Raw genomic sequence first — 18240 nt, 5'->3', positions numbered from 1 at the left:
AGGAATTAGCACTCATTTTGCCACAAGACACAGGTGTCACTGTCAAAATGTAAAGAAAAGGATTTTGTGTTTCTAAATGATAAGTAATTCCAGATATGAAATGTTGATGTGATTTTACATTAATAGAAGACACCATTTTAAGTAGCAAAACCATCAGAGTCCTAAAGCAAAACAAAAGCTAAAGAATGCCGCTGTAACTAAACACTTCCCTCCCAGAGAAATCAGAGAAGTTTTATGGTTTTGATCCCAGTAGTATCCAGATCTCTTAAGAACATCTCCTTGCTCTTGCTCTTTCTCTGACCTCTAGCTGAAAGGGAGTTTATTGTATTTTTTCACGGCTTTGTTCAAGTGAGGAGTCTGCCTGCTACCAGGATTGCCTTATGGGATACAAAGAAAGACTATCAACTTACAGCGAGAGGGATGTGTTTTAAAACATTGGGTTTTTTTTTTTTTTTTGGAATTACTACATTTCTTCAGAATATTGTCCTAGAAACTCAAAGCATAGTTGATTTCCTCTCCATTATTTTATTTGGCGATTTCCTGTAGCAAGGAAAAAGTTGGCTTCATTTCACATGCGGCCAAAATGAACATTGCTGTTCAAAAACCTTCACCCTGTGGTCACTGCCTGGAATTCATCTCAGAAGAAAAGGCAAGTTTTAAACCACCTGATGGCTGTTGAGAGGCCTGAAGATGTGGCAAGAAGTTCCCTACTGGCGCACACATGCACAAAGACAATGCTACAGCTGCTCCTCCTTACCTATGCTGAAGAGAACTCTATCATAGACTCATACAATAGTTTGGGATAGAAGGGACCTTCAAAGGTCATCTAGTCCAACCCCCCTGCAATAAGCAGGGACATCCTCAACCAGATCAGGTTGCCCAGAACCACATCCAGCCTGACCCTGAATATCTCCAGGGATGGGGCATCCACCACCTCTCTGGGCAACCTGTGCCAGTGTTTTACCACCATCATTGTAAAGAATTTTATCCTCACATCCAGCCTGAATCTCCCTCTTTTAGTTTAAAACCATCACACCTCACCCTGTCACAACAGGCCCTACCAAAAAGTCTCTCTCCATCTTTCTTATTTCTTACCCTTTTAAGAACTGAAAGGCTGCAGTAAGATCTCCCCGGAGTCTCCTCTTCTCCAGGCTGAACAAGCCCAACTCTCTCAGCCTTTCCTCACAGAAGAGGTGCTCCAGCCCTCTGGCCATTTTTGTGGCCTCCTCTGGACCCTCCCCAACAGGTCCATGTCTTTCCTGTACTGAGGATCCCCAAGCTGGACACAGTGCTCCCACTGGGTTGTCACCAGAGTAGAGGGGCAGGATCACCTCTCTCAACCTGCTGGACATGCTCCTCTAGATGCAGCCCAGGATATACTGGGCTGTAAGTACACACTGCAAGCTCATGTCCAGCTCTTCATCCACCAGTACCCCCAAGCTCTTCTCCTCAGGGCTGCTCTCAATCCCTTCATCCCCCAGCATGTACTGATACTGGGGGTTGCCCCAAGCCAAGTGCAGGACCCTGCACTTGGCCCAGTTGAACCTCATAAGGTTCACATGGGCCCCCTCTCGAGCATGTCCAAGTCCCTCTGGATGGCATCCTGTCCCTTGGTGGTGCCAACTGCACCACTCAGCTTGGTGTCATCTGCAAACCTGCTGACAGCACACTCAATCAATTTAAATATTTTAGACATAAGAATCACACTTGTATCAGGGACTTCGAGAATTTTACAAACGTTTTCTCAAGGCAGACAGTACTCTCAGACTACATTTAAACTGGTTTTATCAGTGTAGGTTGGTTCTGAAATCACCAGATTGTGCTATTTTCACACAAAAGACAAACAACAGCTGAAGAATGGATGAAGGGGACAGAGGTTGTGCTCAGGTCCTGCCCTCAGAGAATGTAGCTAAGGCATGTTCCTGTGTCCAGGCGCACAGAAGCTCATCCGGATGCCCTAGTTTAGATAAAAGCACTGACCTCCCCAAAGTCAATACAAGCTATATTCTCTCCCTAAGGAATCTAATCTGAGGTTGAGTTAAAAACAGGATCAGTATAGTGTCTGTATTGCCATTAAGCAAGCAGACTGAATTCAGAACTGATGAAGTTTTCCGTATACAGAGCAGATTCTTTGCTTATATGAGAGGAAGTTCTTCTAGGACTGGTACCTAATGTGCACGAGCATCTTCAGGCACTAGTATAATAAGCCCCTGCTTGAACAAATCTGCCTCTCGGTCACTAATGTCTAAGGAATGTAAACCAAAAAGCAATACAGGGGAGGATTTATAGCAGTACGGTTAATGCTTATCATGTTTGAGACCTAAACCACGCAAAAGTTTATAGCATATTACCTGTGATACTAGAATGGGCACAGCACATGCCAGCCAAGTCACAGCAACTGCTTCTTACACACCTTGAGCCCACAAATGGCAAATGAAACCTCCCTCGTTGGTGTGTGAGGCTCACTGCTCTCTTATAAAAAAAATGAGATCTTTCTTGCTAATTTACCTGTATTACTCAGACTGGCCCACCGCAAAACAGGCCAGATTTTGGATGCACCCTTTGGAGTATGTCAGTGTAAAAGCAGCTGTTTGTACTGCAGGTATCCCAGAGATGTGTAATACTCTGAGTACTGGTGAGTATTCTACTTGAGACTTACAGTCAATGTTGCACGGCCAACTGTAACAACGTCCCTCTGAAGGGAGTGACTGCACCTTTGGCTGTTCTGGCCTGGCTTAATGCTTGATGAACATGCAAAGTGCTAACATTTCTTTCATTCTGCAAAGATCTTAAATGTGGATATCTTCCAGAAAAAAAAACAAACCCCAACAAACCAGAACAAAATGAAACAAAAACCCCCCAAAACACAACTCCAAAAACCTCAGTGGAAGCGTATGAAGAGCAGAACATGCACTCATTCCTGGTGACAGCAACTGCACGGGCTAATTTGTTGCCAGCAGAGACGCAAAATGAGATTCAATCAGGAATTCAGGGGGCTGGACCTTTTCTTCCCCTTACATAAGCAACAAAAAGGCTTTGAAATGTTTGTAATGGTTTTGTTCTTCCATGCAAACGGAAAGCACCCTATGGATTCCTATTAGGTAAAGTCTTCCCACATCTTGGCAAGTATGCGATTTCAAGAAAAATATTTGCAAATGGATAACTCAATTCAAGCAGAAGTCAAAGACCACCTTTGAAAGAAACTTTGATGTGGCTATAAGAAGATTCTCTTTAGGACGGATAGCAGAAAGTGGTTCTGTCATCAAAAGTTTGTACCTCCTCATATTTCTTTGCTGCTGTTAATGTAAAAAAGCAATGCTGGTGAGCAGAGAAGTGAATGCCCATGAGACCTAGGATTAAGGCAGAATTCCTGCAAAGACCTCTTCTTGCTGTTGGATAAGCTCAAAACAGGCCATTTAGCAATCTCACTGCTAAAGGACAGGGTTATTAGAGCATCTCTAAGTGTGAAAGCAAGTGACAGAAGTAGTTGCCATGTGAATCTTTGGCATCAGGAAGCCTGGAGGCTTTTGCTGACATGGAAATGTTGCTCTGTCTTTTCCAAGACACAGCTAATGTGGTAGATTCCATGAGACAGAACTATGTACCTGGCAAAGGAAAGAAGATGATGGTGAGCCTAAGGAGCTGTGAAGAAGTTGGCAACTCAATGCTTTTGAATGCTGGCCAATGACCTTCCAACTGAGATTAATAGTTCAGCATCCAGATTGTGATGAGGACATTATGAAGACCAAGGTACAGTATTTGATTGTCACTGAGTGTATGTGACCAGAAATGACAGTAGTGGGATTCAAAACAGCATATACCCTACCTATCAGAGTGGGAGTATGTATAGAATTCCCTATCACTTCAGCTTCTGAATACTTCTGGGAATTAGAAGAGTTAAACAGGAACTCTGAGCCTCAAAAATGGAGGCTCAGCACTACCCAACCCTGAGATCTTTCTGCACAGGAACATAAATAGTGACACTCATCTAAGTAGGTGAACTAGGCAGGCTTACTCCACTTTGAAATATCAACAAGCAGCACTTAATACGTGTTCTAATGTGCAAGTTAAGGCTGCAAACCTCTTATTTATAAAAAAGGTAATTTAAACAAAAAAAAAGTTCCTAGTCTGTACAGTTCTGAAAGTGCCATCTAAATACAAATGAAGCATAGCAGGGGGCTATCTGGCTGTTTATGAAGATAACATCAGCATCCTGCTAGTAGTTCATAACACAGAACCACAGAATGGTTTGGGCTGGAAAGGACCTTAAGATCATCCCGTTCCAACCCCCTGCCATGGGCAGGGACACCTCACACCAGACCATGTCACCCAAGGCTCTGTCCGACCTGGCCTTAAACACGGCCAGGGATGGAGCATTTACCACTTCTTTGGGCAACCTGTGCCAGGGACTCACCACACTCACAGTAAAGAATTTCTTCCTTATATCTAACCTGAACTTTCCCTGTTTAAGGTTAAACCCACCACCCCTTGTCCTATCACTACAGTCCCTGATGAAGAGTCCCTCTCCAGCATCCTTGTAGGCCCCCTTCAGACACTGGAAGCTGCTCTGAGGTCTCCACGCAGCTTCTCTTCTCCAGGCTGAACAGCCCCAACTTTCTCAGCCTGTCTTCATACAGGAGGTGCTCCAGCCCCTGATCATCCTCGTGGCCTCCCCTCTGGACTTGCTCCAACAGCTCCATGTTCTAATGTTGAGGACACCAGAACTGTACACAGTGCTCCAACATAACCTATGTGCAATACCATGAAAACTAAGAAAACCCTTAGTGGTGCTTCCTCCACACAACACTCCTTCTTCAGTCAGATATCACGCAGATATTACCAAAGCAATGGGGTAAACTTCACCTTTCCATGACTTCCGCCAGCTCCAAGAAGCGTAATTCAAAGAACTCCAAGTTAAAAGTAAAAGCAGACATTTCGTTTCTGGTAGCAATCATCACATTTCAGCAGAAGAATGAAGGAAATGAAAAGTATATATACTTCATTGTACATTTGTGTGTCTACATATGTACAAATATGTATCTATTTCCTTTCCCTGGCAGTGAGCACTTCAGCCTGCTTTCAAGGTGGCTATCTCTGGGAGCAAAAATGTGTTTAATCTGCCCAGTGGATACACAGATTTGCCTGATACAACATAAAGTATCAAATACACTCTGTGAGTTGTCTGAGCTGGGGACTCCAAGAATGCTATTGTTACAGTCACAGCTCAAATAACCAAAAGAAAAACAATTTCAATTCACTACTTACAAACTCAGCAGAGCTCAAAAAAAAAAATCTAAGTTCTAAGGTGACTTAACTGACTTCATGGTTAGGGGCTTTCTTCACTTCAACTTCTGATCCTCCTGTAATTTGAGTCAACTCTATAAAAATGTTTGTTCATCTAACCTAGAGTCCCAGCAAACCCACAACTTGTGTCATGGAAAAAGGAATTGTTGAATGTCTAGAATAGCACTTGCTGTATTGGTAAATGGAAATTCTAGCTGCCAATGAAACAGTGTTAAGACCAGACCCCCAGTCTGTGGTCTAGAGACAGAGGTGATCCACTACTGTGACATTCACAGTATGTTTGCCCAACATATGCACTGGAGGGATTTACACAGACCTTCAACATCCAGAACTGCCAGAGTAGCATCTTTCACTAAGCTCACTGTACAAAAGCAAGTTAATAAAAACAGAAGTCTCTCAAGAGAAAAAACAGGCTCAGCCAAGAGACTGAGAGTAAGGGCCAGAGGGGGAAAGAATGGTGGGACTCTACCCAAGCCCTGCCAAGATGCCAGAAGAAAGGGCTGTTTCCTGCTAAAACAATCTACGTTTGGCAGACTTTATTATTAGAAGTCCATTAAGGAAATGAATAGGACCCGTTCATGCCTCAAAGATCCTTCATTTCTGTCTACAATGGGTACTCTCTCCTGTGCAGCTGAACAGCAGTGTCCAGAATCCACTAGAGACAAGGCATTAAGCAAGGCAGATGAGGAGGTTCTCTACCACTTGAAGGTCTAATGAATCGTATGGAAATCTGAGTTCTCTCAAACCCAGTGAAGACCCAAGAAACATGTATTTTATGTGCATACTAACTTCCTTTTAGCTCTGAAAATGATACACAACTAACGGGTTCATTCTGGCCTAGAGAACTTTTGAATGCTTTATTGAAAGATCAGATCTAGTTTCCCTAGAGGATTAAACATAAAATATTTAGTGATTAAAATAATAACAAATGACTGATTAGGAAAGAATCAGAGAATCATAGACTTGCATTTCAACCTGGATAGGAGACACGAGAGCTTTAATCCAAAGGGTGGAACATGTTTCTAACTCCAGCTGGTTTTGAGAGAAGTTGAATAACTAAACTTTTAGCATTTGTGCCCAACAACAATAGTAGCAAAAAAAGTTCAAATTCAGGAAAACAGAAAATAAAAATTTAAAAAAGGTACCAATATCTACATGTGAAGCCACAACAGAGGCCACCTGTATTTGGAAAGCACTTCTCAAGCCACTTAGATCTTTCCTAAAGGTCCTATAGTTTACAACACTGTGAACCACCCCATACCGTGTGCCAGGAAACAGCCATCTAACAGGTATTTGCATTTCCAGCTTTTTTTCCTCAGTCAAAAGCACTTTGCTACTTTCAAACTTTATGCTGCCTAGAAAGACAAAAAAAGAGATGCTACAATGGGGACAGTCACAAACCCAAATCCAAGGCAGGCACTGCAAAACCTGTCTGCTCATCCATTAATCTCAGTACACAACTGCCTGGACCTGCTGCAGTAATCTGTGTGCGTGTGCAGCTTGCTACAGGCATCTGGAGCCTCATTTCATTACTGGGTAACAAAGTGACCCCTATGTGACACCAACAAATACAAGATGGGAACAGAAATGCTTTTAAATTGTTTGCATTTCATTCATAACACATCTGAATGATGCTAAAAACTGAGCTCTCTTTCCCACTGGTTTTACCTACAATCTTTGAAATTGTAAGTAAGGATTAGGACCTGGTAATTTCAGTTTCTTCCTTTCTCCAGAACTCACGTGGTAACTATAGCTCAAAATTTTCCAGATTAAATTTGCATTCTGGGAAAAACACTTTAATGGTCTCCTCCAAAACAACCCTTCTATCTTTGTCACAGTCATCTTCATTAAAACATATGAAACACGTCCAGCCACTAACATGAGTGGCACAGTAACAATGGGAGTGACCAGGTACTTGAATACAGAAAGAACAAGACCTCCTCAAAAAATGAATCAAATTTCATGTGAAGATGAAATACTTCTTAAAGTACTGACAATACTGACCAGGATCAGGGAGGTTCACAGAGGCGTAGCGAAGGATCGGAAGACCAAAAAAGGACAACTGTCATTCCTGCCTCCAAAAACACAGGAAAAGAGAAGCAGAAGGGTGGTAGTCTGCTTAGCATTAATTCTCAGTGAACAAAAACCATCTTCTGAAATTCCCTAGAAGATAACTAGCGAAAAACAACAGCAAACATGGAGCTGTTAAGAGCGAAACATGCCAGATTAGTCTAACTTTGGCCTTGAGATCCATTAGGCTGTCACAGGAGAGGAAGATGCAGTAAACGCATCTTGATGTTAGCACTACCTTTGGTCACAAACCATAAAGCAAGCTAGAGAAACTACATACAAGGGTCTGTTCTGTGGCAGTTTTCCAGATATCAACTCAGGTAAAGAAACAGGAACATTCCTAAACAAGCTGATAAGATTACCAACATGCTGGCTAAGATTCCTTGGATTTGAAAGTCTTGTGCTCACAGTGGTCCTGACTAAACATTCACCAGAGCTGTTTTCTGTGCCATACTGACCAACAGGTAGAAGCAGTATCCTTGGGACCGTGGGACTCAAACCAATCTTCTCTTTGTATGACCTGAATGGTGCCTTCTAGAGTTACTGTCTTGAGTTTCATTACACCAAATCCAACTTTGAGTGCCAGAAAAAACCCAACAAACTCTAGCACCAACGAGGAAAGAATTTTGTGTTTAAAAAATGCCAAGTCTCATGGCTGGAAGATGCAGTTCTGTACCACATGAAGCTGCAAGAGATGCACTTCCAGATTCATCACTCCTGTGAAAGTTGCTAAAAGATGAAGTTTGTAGGGCAGCAAAGCATACAGGTTAGCAACAATAATAGAGCCATGTGTAAAGGCCAAGGGAAGGTTTACCTATGAAAGAGCAGAGACCAGGGTAGGAGAAAAGGCAGCAAAATGGTTTTGTTTTAAAACACGTTTGCAAGAAGAAATGCAATATAGATATTACAGTATTCTTACAATAACTGTAATAGTGATAACTATTTTGCTACTAGGAAAGAAAAATGGTGCCAAAGACTCCTGACTTTTCCTTGAAGGAAACCTGGAAAGCCATCTAGTGATGCATGAGACTCTGTAATCAAAAGCAAGACTTCATCATTCTTCTACTTCACAGGGGTAACAGTGAAGACAGTAAACTACCTTCTGTTATGTCTCAAACACGCTGTGTAGCAGGAGCTACACAGATCAGAGTCTGAAGGGGTATGTGCAATGATGACTAGGCTTCTCTCAGGACAAATCAGAAGTCCATTATGGGGTATAAGGAGAAAAAGGGATACCCTGTCCAACAGCTTGAGTTCACAACAGTACAGAAATGCTCCACAGTTTAGTCACTGGCACTGGTAGTATGGCTGATAGGTAAGATTTTCTTCCCTAACCACCTAAGCACAAACAGTCCCCATCTTTACTTAACTCACTTAGGATTTTGCTGTTAACATCAGCAGATGTGATGGTTAGGAACTGAAGTCTGAACTGGAGAAAAGAAAGTCTACACAGGCTAGGAGTTGACCACTGGCCACTTCTGATCTTAAATGATTTGGCTTTGCAACAGTGAGACTCCAGAGAGACTATCAGTTGAAGATACTGATGTAGTTCATTGGTTGACACAATGAGAAGCCTGATTTAGTAAGATTTAACTGAGCAGCAAATTCTAGAGCTTTGTTGACAGGACTAAACCTAATTCCTATTTTATCAAGTCACACACCAACAGCTGACTGACTCACCTCGGCGTAAATTTTCCTACTGACAGGTAATGCCATAGTTGGATTTCTCAGCATGTTATCGGTAATTCCCTGGAGTACCTGTTAGTTGCCATTTTTAAGAGTGTCTTATCAAAGAAACAGACTTTGACAAAATTACTTCATATAACCCTGGTTTAGAGACTACTGAAGAAGAGTAAATCAAGGAGTTTGAAAATAAACTCTTAAAAGTCAAGATACCCATTATATAATTAATCTCTCCAACAGAATGTTACTTTCTTCTTAACCACATTATGGCTACATATTCTAGTTGTGTACTAGAAATACATGGAACAAAAAGTATTGAGGAACTTTTCCACAGTGTGATAAAGCCAGCACAAGGACGAACTGTGCACTACAATGAAACAAAGCTGAAACCACAGAAATTACATCTTAAAATAGCTATGTCTGCATTAGCAAAAGCTTAAACATGAAAACTTATAAGGGTGCCAGTAGCTGTATACTGCTGAAGCTTGAAGACGAACATATTTCCAGTTTGAAATCTGAATATTCCTCATTAGCAGACAGCAAATACATGATCTGTTCCAAGCTGTCTGCCATAATAGTTAAAATGCTCTGAAGTCCAGTCTGGCAACAGAAACAGAATAAATTAGAAAGTCAATTTTTTTTTCCCTTCAATTCTTTTGAAGAAGCACTGAAGTATCACTTTAATTCCAGTGCAATTCTTTCCAGACATAAGAGGGCACTTAAAGTGAGAGCAAAAAGCGACAAAAGCCCACAGCATATTAGACTTGCAAATTTACAAACGCAGAACAACTCAGATCATTGCTGTTATTTGGGGGCAGGCAGTATGAAGTCACATCACCAACACTAACTTTGGGCTTCATAAATTAGAACATTTAAAGACTAGCAGGAAGGAAGTCCATTCTCAGACCTATCACACATGAATGACATCAGGTAACGGTAACCAGGTGACAAAGCACCTGTTAAATAACCCTGATCTGACAGGCGACTCAGCATTGACAAAGAAGTTCATGTCAGAGCAAACATTAAGTTGTAACAGAGTCAAGTTCACTCAGAGCAGATTTTTCTATTATGTAAGATAAACTGGAACCCTTTGCTAAAGGAATGAAGGCAGGGGAGGCCACCTGCTAGCATACTGAATGGATCCCAAAGAGCCACCATGAGTAGCTAGAAAGATAAGCATACACAAGCCCTTTCAGTATCTTTCAAGGCATTTTGCAGTTCTTGCCTCAAGGTTTGAGGCATCTTTACAAGAGCTGCATGTTGTTTGAGTTGGCAAACGAAATATAGGGACAGTGTAACTGTTCAGATGTTAAATGTTAAAAACCTATGAAGATTTAGGTGAAACGAAATCAAAGCACCTAAAGGAATGAGTGCCGATTCCTTTAGGATTGAGTTTGCCATGGCAAGACTCTTTAGGCCTTCTATATAGTTAAAATTCCAAGTGGTCTTACACACAACTGAATTCTGAAGCAAAAATGTAAGTGGAAACCTTACCTCTGCCTCATAGTAACATCTAGTAGGAAGCATACAATTACTAAGTAATATACCGGTTAGGAAAGTTTCATATGGGATAGCAGGTTCTTCTTCTTTCCCTCTTACTCCACCTCCTCAATAGAAAGAGCAGAATCAAGTTCATTTGGATGCTATTAGCTGTCTTGAGAAGTAACCAAAATATGTGTTAATTTCTTAAGTTTAACCTTATAAATCCTAGTTCTGAAATAACTCAGGCATTTCTGGAACTTGAGGTTTACTCAACACTATACACACCAAGTTTTTGTGTATGAGTGTTTGCTTCAGCTTGAAATTCTCACGCTAACAGCCCCTTGGTTAACAGATAGAATTCAGCTGCTGCAAGGTTACACTTAGCACAGATTACAGCAAGAAACCAAAAGCCATCTTTGACCTCCTTATTCTGTTTCTCCTCACAAGCAACATTAGACACATTTACTCTGATCCCCATTCTGGATAGTGTTCCATTATAGAAACATGGTATACCATTCAGGATCTGGATGATACATGAATGTAAGCACAATGTTAACGACAACAAATTGTCCAGCTAAGAGAAACAAACATTCAGAAAAATGACTCAACATGTAGTATTATTGTCATCAGCTTAATAAATAATTCTTTAACTCATTTTAAAAGCAAGACTACAAGCTACATAAAAATTTGGATTAGTAAGGCAAATCATTCATAGATAGAAGAGTTTCTATGAAGAAGGTTGCCTATAAACACACTCTCACTGAATATATTCCTACCCAAACCGGCTGACTGCTTAGGGTATCTCCCCATACAAAAATATCATCCCAAATATGATCAACGCAATGAATTGCTCCTCTATTTCAAATTTGTCATGGAATGGGGGAAGAGGGGCAAGTTCCTCCTCCTTACAATGAAAATCCCATGTGCATTAAGCAAATTTAACTACTACTACACCCCACCAAAGCTGTGCAAGTGGCAAGGTGGAGGGCTGACATACATGAACTAATGTTCGGACACCCATGCTGATGGAGAAGACGGGGGGTTGTGACCTGTAAGTACATTTAAAGCCGCAAAATGATGTTCTAGGGAAAAAGCACAGACTAACGCTGAAATCTCGAATAACGCCCCGTGGTACCGCAGCACATGAACGACCCCGAGAACTCGGACCAAGCGAGCCCCCACACCTCACTCGCTGGCTCGGGCCTCCCTCCCTCCCGTGCCCCAAACCCCCTGTGCCCCGCAGAGTAGCAGCCGGTACGGCTGAGAGGCGCCAGAGACAACGGGCTGGAAATCGGGAAGGACGGAGCCGAGGGAAGGCCGGCGAGAGACGCAGTCCACCCTCTCCCTTGCCCAGCCCCGCTCCGCCACCGCCCCGGCCCCCTCTCCGCGCATGCGCGGAGCCGGCGCGCTGCACAGGGGGCGGGTTGACGGCGGGGCTGGCCGCGACTGGAGCGCGGGGCTCAGCCCAAGGCGGAGAGCCCGGGAAGGGACCCCGCAGGACGTGCCCGGTTCGCCCAAGCCGGTTACCTGGCCGAGGGTCCCGCGGTGCACGGCCCGGATGAGGCCATTCGGTGTCGCCATGGCAAAGGCGGGAAGGGCTAGGGGGGTGTGTGTGGGGGGCAGAAATAGGCAGGAGCCCGGAAGGCTCCGCGCATGCGCTACAGAGCGGGCGAGCCGAGGGGTGGAATGCGAGTGCGCATGCGCAGTGCCGGCAGAGGGAGCCGGGCGCCGCCGAAGGCGGTTGGCGCGGGCGGGGCTGTTGCAGGCGCAGCTGAGGCGCGTTAGGCTGTGGGTCGCCCGTGGGGCGTCTCGCATCTATTTTGGCTAGTCCTGCCTCACCTGCGATTGCCCTTGAAAGTGTCCTTCTCAGCAGTTTGTTCCCTTCAACCCTGTATAACCTCCGACTGCTCTCCTCAGGCTGCCAGAATGTGCCCTCGGTAGCGTGTTCACCAAGAGATATGCAGCCTGGTCCGTTTATGGAGGTGCCTACCTCTGTCTGCCTCACTCGTCTTTAATCGTCAAACTAGCTACAGTCAATACCCACGGAAAGCCCTGAAATCTCCCTGCTCGGAATCTGCCCGGCTTTGCCCCAAACACCAAGGCTGGAGCAGCTCTCTCCATCTTTCACCCTTGGCATGGCATGTCCCCCAAATGCAGTCTTTGTGCTCACGTTGCTTTCAGTGCATCATAGAATCATAGGATGGTTTGGGTTGGAAAGGACCTTAAGATCATCTAGTTCCAACCCCCTAACATGGGCAGGAATGCCTCGCACTAGACCATGTCGCCGAATGCTGTGTCTAGCCTGGCCTTGAACACTGCGAAAGATAGAGCATTTACCACTTTTTTGGGCAACCTGTGCCAGGGACTCACCATCCTCACAGTAAAGAACTTCCTTATATCTAACCCGAACTTTCCCTGTTTAAGCTTGAACCCATCACCCCTTGTCCTGTCGCTCCAGTCCCTGATGAAGAGTCCCTCTCCAGCATCCTTGTAGGCCCCCTTCAGACACTGGAAGCTGCTCTGAGGTCTCCACGCAGCTTCTCTTCTCCAGGCTGAACAGCCCCAACTTTCTCAGCCTGTCTTCCTACAGGAGGTGCTTCAGCCCCTGCTCATCCTCGTGGCCTCCTCTGGACTTGCTCCAACAGCTCCATGTTCTAATGTTGGGGACACAGATAACAGAACCAAAACAAATGAGTAACACTGAAGCTATAAATGAGGTGTAACATGCTCCTGAAGGCTGTTGCGCATCAACTCTTGGTGGTGGCTCTTTTGGGAAGGGTGCCAGATTTCTTCCTGGTTAATTTCTACCCAGTTCAATTCCCACACAAAATGCTCGTTACCCATGTTCAGGTGATGGGGAAACAAACCATTAATTGGGAAAGAAGGTGCACTTGTAGGTCTGTTATCAGTGGCACTACACATCATATGGGTGATTATTTCCAGTAGCCAACTTGGTACTGAGCAAGATTAGTCCAAACCCTGCTACTGAGGATATTACCACAGAATGTTCCTAACTGTAAATTCCTGAAGTAATTTTAATAGCTAAAAGTGCTGTAAGTTTACATAACTATTTATTTTCACTCTGATGCATTAGTTAATAACATTTTTAAAATGTTAAAAGCGTGTCCGTACAGTGCTTAGTACACTGGAGCCTAATCTTCATTTAGTGCCCCAGACACTACTATAATACAAAGTGTAAAAAATCTACTTTGCGCAGTCAATAATAACTTTAATTTGAAGTCAGAAATTGTATATGTAATTTTTTCATAATTTGCATCATCACTATAGATATTGTTTATAATTCGAGCTGAAAACTTCTGTGTGGAGTGTTCATCTTTGCCTGATGTTTTTATTCAGTGTTACATTTCAGCAAAAATGTCAGCCAATTTTGAGAGCATAACTAGGCAAAAATCATGTGGAGCTGGTGGAATTGAAGGAAACATCGGGGAAGAAGCTGAAAAATGGAAAAATCCAGGTGATATTTTTTGTTATTTTCTGTTCCTAAGGCCAAAAGATATTAGACAAGAGCCCGTGGCTGCTCCACTGCAGACATGCTTTGAGTGGTCTATCAGACAACAACCCTGATGGTGGGAGGGATGTACAGAAGCTTAACCTCTGCCTCACAACTAGAACTGTTCTCTGCTGGAAGCTAATTGGAGCAGGTAGAGCTGTCTTTAATACAGTGAAGAGGACGATGCTGGAGAGGCAAATGGAATATAAACTTAGCTTCCAAAAGTTGTAAAGAAAATTGAGATAATGTGATGAGGAAATGTTAAGACAATATTTCAGTTGTAAAGAATTTAAAACCAAACTCTTTTCTAGTATGTAAGTACCAAGGAGAAAGCTTTTGGCATCTACTGAATACAAATATAATGTTATAAATCGGTAAGTAAGTCAGACACTGGTTTGAGACGAAAATGATGAAGAAAAAAAAGCTATATGGGATTCAGTGGTAAAAGACTAAAGAATGAAGGTTTAATTAATATTAGTTTAAAAGTATTAGTGTTAATTTTCAAGGTTATTAGAATTCAAGTTAATAAATGCAACAGTAAAAGATGATACTTCTTAGACTTTTGTAATACTTTTGATTTAGTACCACAGAGCATTCTGATTAACCACACCAGAGAAGCACACATTAAGTGACGAAGGGCTGATTAGCTGACGGCTCTCCAAAAGCACTAGCTAAATTTGAATGAGGAGACATTTAGTAGAGTTCTACAGTGACCTGAGCTTTGCCCTACTCAGTATTCTTACCAGTAATATGGAAATAGATCCTGAATAATTTATGTTGAAATACGCCCTTGACACAAATATTGTCAGACTTGTAAATAACACTAAACACATGGTGATCACTCAGACCATTGTGGTAATAGGAGTGTATTAAAACAGAGCATGTTTTAAAATCAAGTTGAAACCAAAATAAAAACTTTGATTCAAGTTGGTTTGTTGGGGGTTTTTTTTAAACCAGAACTGAGCCTGAGTTATTACTTTGAAGTCTTTGTTGAACTCAAACTCAAGCTGAACAACAACAACAAAAAGAATTCAATACAATATTCGCAATAGCTCTTTAACACAAGAGGAGCCTACTACTATGACAGAAATCTAGCAGGGGCAGAAGAATAAGCACAGGATATTCTTGTTGCAGGCAGAGAGAGACAGTAATGTCAATGTGCAAGGTGGGTGAAAAGAGGAAGAGGTTGGCTTAAAAATCCCAGAGAAGACAAGACTGCTTATATCCTGAGAGATGGCTTAGCGAGGGGAGGAGGAAGATTCACTGCTCATATTTATTGTCCTCTGAAATCTCCTGCTGCTGCCGAAACTTTTCTGACCTTTTTCATGTAGGATTCCTAAACACTTCCCCTACCCATATTACCCCAATGCACATTGTGAATCTGTGAAAGACTGTTTAGATGTGCAGGATCTCTACTGAGCTCTCAAATTAGGAAAATACCAGTAAAAGATGAGCATGAATTAGAACTCAGTCAAAATATCACTAGTGCAATTCTTGTTTTTTAATACAGCCAAACTGACTGTTGATTTAGAGGCAAGAGTTCTAGACCATATCTTTTGGGTGACTGTGTCCCCCCTGGAACACAGTGGTTCTGCAAAAGATTTGAAAATTTGTGTTGGGCAAGCAACTCTATTTGCTAGTGCAGTCCTGTAGCTGAAATGGTCATTTAAGTGATTTTTAGTACTGGGCTACCAGTAAGTAAATATGAAGCCCACTTTGGGTTTCCATGCTTCAAATATATAAAAGATTTATTGAAAAATCAAGGAAAAAAATACTGAAAGGAAAAAACACTGAAAAATCAAGGAAAAAATTACAGACAATAGCTGTAAATGTATTGAAGAGAAAACTTAGGCATCTGCTCAAATAAGTGATTAGTGAAAAGAAGCAGAACAGAAAGACTGTGATACTGTTCTTTTTTTTTTTCCTAGGTAGAAAAACCTCTGTAGCTGGGCTACAGCCCCCAGAACTTTTTGAAGCTTTGAAGAAACAGTGCTTTACACAAGACCCAGCCTTGGTTGGTCTACAATGTGAATGGGGTCCTGGGAATTAGTTAGGGATGAGTACAGAGTTTTTATGCACAATGTCCTTGTCTTATTTAATGTAGAAATTAGAAGTCATTTGGTTGTTGGCAGCAGATTGTAAAAAGGAAGAATGGTTAAAGAAGCTGACTAGATTTTGCAAACCTGGCTTTATCCTTTGCCACTGTCAAAAATCATGTGCACTGAACCAGTTTTTGTTCCTCACCTGAAAAATGAGCAGAAAGTCTGTGCGCTCCTAGATAAAAACTAATCTTTTGCTATTGTACTTCTAACATGCCACATGCTAAAAACATGAAACAGCCTAAAATATTAGAACCTCTGTTAATTTAACATGTAATTTTTATGTTTTATGCTTCATATATTTGTGCTTTGGCTCCCATCTTCAAAACAGAGTAACAGCTATTCAAGTCAGCATTGTCAAAATGATTTCACTAATACTCTTGAATCATTCACATTCCCTAATGAAAGTAACAAAGAATAATGTAGAAGAAATTAGTACATTTCTACTTACTGGAAGGATTGTGACAGAAAATCTTATGATATGAAAGTTCTAGGACACCATTTTCAAGAAAAAATATTTAAAAACCTGAACAATAATCAATGAAACAAGAGACTTGCAGAAAAAAAAAGTGTGCTCTTATAGCTAGAGGCAGAATCCTAATACATATAGAGAAGAAGAGCAGGAAATGAATTAAAATCACATCACAGAGTTGCTGCTGCCATTTCTCAATTCCTGAATGTTTGATCATGTTTTTTAATGTAGCTCGGGGGAGAGGTAATTATAATTTTTTTATTGTTTGCTACAGTATTGCTCAGGTACTGTTTAAAATAGGATCCCTTTGTGCTACGCGTTGCTCAAGCATGCACTGGGTGACATTCCCGGCTCCAAAGAGCTCGTAGTCTGAATGGGCAAAATGGGCACAGATCAGTGTGTGACACACAGTGTGATAAATGAATTTACCATGAAAATATTGTAACTCCTGTTGTTTTTTAAATGAAGGGTGTCATTAGCAAGGTACTACCTGAATGAAAGAGCAAGGAACTCATTTGGTAGAGAAGGGAGACTAGGCAGGGTGGGGGCTAAAGAAGAGAGTAGGAGAAGTTGGAGCAGGCAACCAAAAGCACAGGGAAGAGTCCAGTCAAGCCCTTCACGTTGTCATACATAAAAAAACCCTCACTTGGGACATGTAGGCTGGCATAGTTTAAAAGCATAGCTTTGAAATTCTCAAGAGCCTGGAGGTTAGTAGCAAGACTGTCTGAAGAGGGTGAATCAGTTCATCTTATCTGTTTCATTTTACATTTTACACATGCTGTGGAAGAATCTGTGACCAATTTTATACATCTGTCTGTTCAATGAAGCTTTGGTGGTGTAGTATTGAAATCACTGAAGATCTGGCAGAAAGCATGAAGAAGTGTTGTGTTATCTTTTGTATGCTGAAACTGTTGATAGTATCATAGCATTGTAGAGAGCTAGATCCTGTGAAGTTCATGGAAAAACATTGTATTGGTAGCCACTGAGAAATAAAACCACATAGAATCGTCTGAAATCTGTAAACCTTTTCTCCCTGTAATATATTGTGGAAAAAATAAGTCTTTCCTAGATGTTCTTTTATATTATCATCAGTTATGGTGACTGTGTTCTTTACATTCATTTTGAATCTGTGTTTCCTGTCATGAGCAGATTAAAAACAGAAGAGAGCGGAGTGAAAGTTTTCTATTGCAAACATCTGTGTCTGAAAAAGGATTGTATTTCCATGTCCTGGAACATCAAGGGGAAAAGCTTGCCCTCCCCAGACACACACCTTTGGTTTGCAGCAATAAGGAGTTTATAGACAAGGTTGCTTTACTACAGTAAATAGAAAACCCAATTCTGCTATTATTGTCGGTGCTTAATCCAGCCTGGGTGTCTGAGGAGACCTTCGATCATTGTTCCCAGCAGAAAGCTATCTTATTCTAGATCTCGAAAATGCTTCACATATTTTTGGGTGTAACCTAAGCAGTGCTTTTAATGACTCCTGTCTTTTGTAACTGAAGCTCAGTTTTGTATGAAAATACTGCTGTCCAGATAAATGTTCTTAAAGACTGTCAGTAGAAATGGAGAATGGACATACTTACCCTCTGTGAGTTAAATGAAATCCACAGGCAGAAAAA

At 41.9% G+C, this 18240-nt stretch overlaps 1 protein-coding gene across 1 annotated transcript in view; it reads right to left on the bottom strand.

Annotated features, from left to right (window-relative positions):
- Positions 1–12202, bottom strand: part of WARS2 (tryptophanyl tRNA synthetase 2, mitochondrial) — a 46247-nt gene extending 34045 nt beyond the window's left edge. The window contains exon 1 of the mRNA XM_030471987.1: positions 12067–12202. Coding sequence (XP_030327847.1) covers positions 12067–12120 — 54 coding nt within the window. The 5' untranslated portion in view covers positions 12121–12202. The remainder of the gene's footprint in view (positions 1–12066) is intronic.
- Positions 12203–18240: the final 6038 nt, after the last annotated feature.

Source organism: Strigops habroptila, chromosome 2, assembly GCF_004027225.2.
Source record: "Strigops habroptila isolate Jane chromosome 2, bStrHab1.2.pri, whole genome shotgun sequence".
In the NCBI taxonomy this organism is placed as follows: Eukaryota; Metazoa; Chordata; class Aves; order Psittaciformes; family Psittacidae; genus Strigops; species Strigops habroptila.
This window is presented reverse-complemented; position numbering and strand designations above follow the sequence as displayed.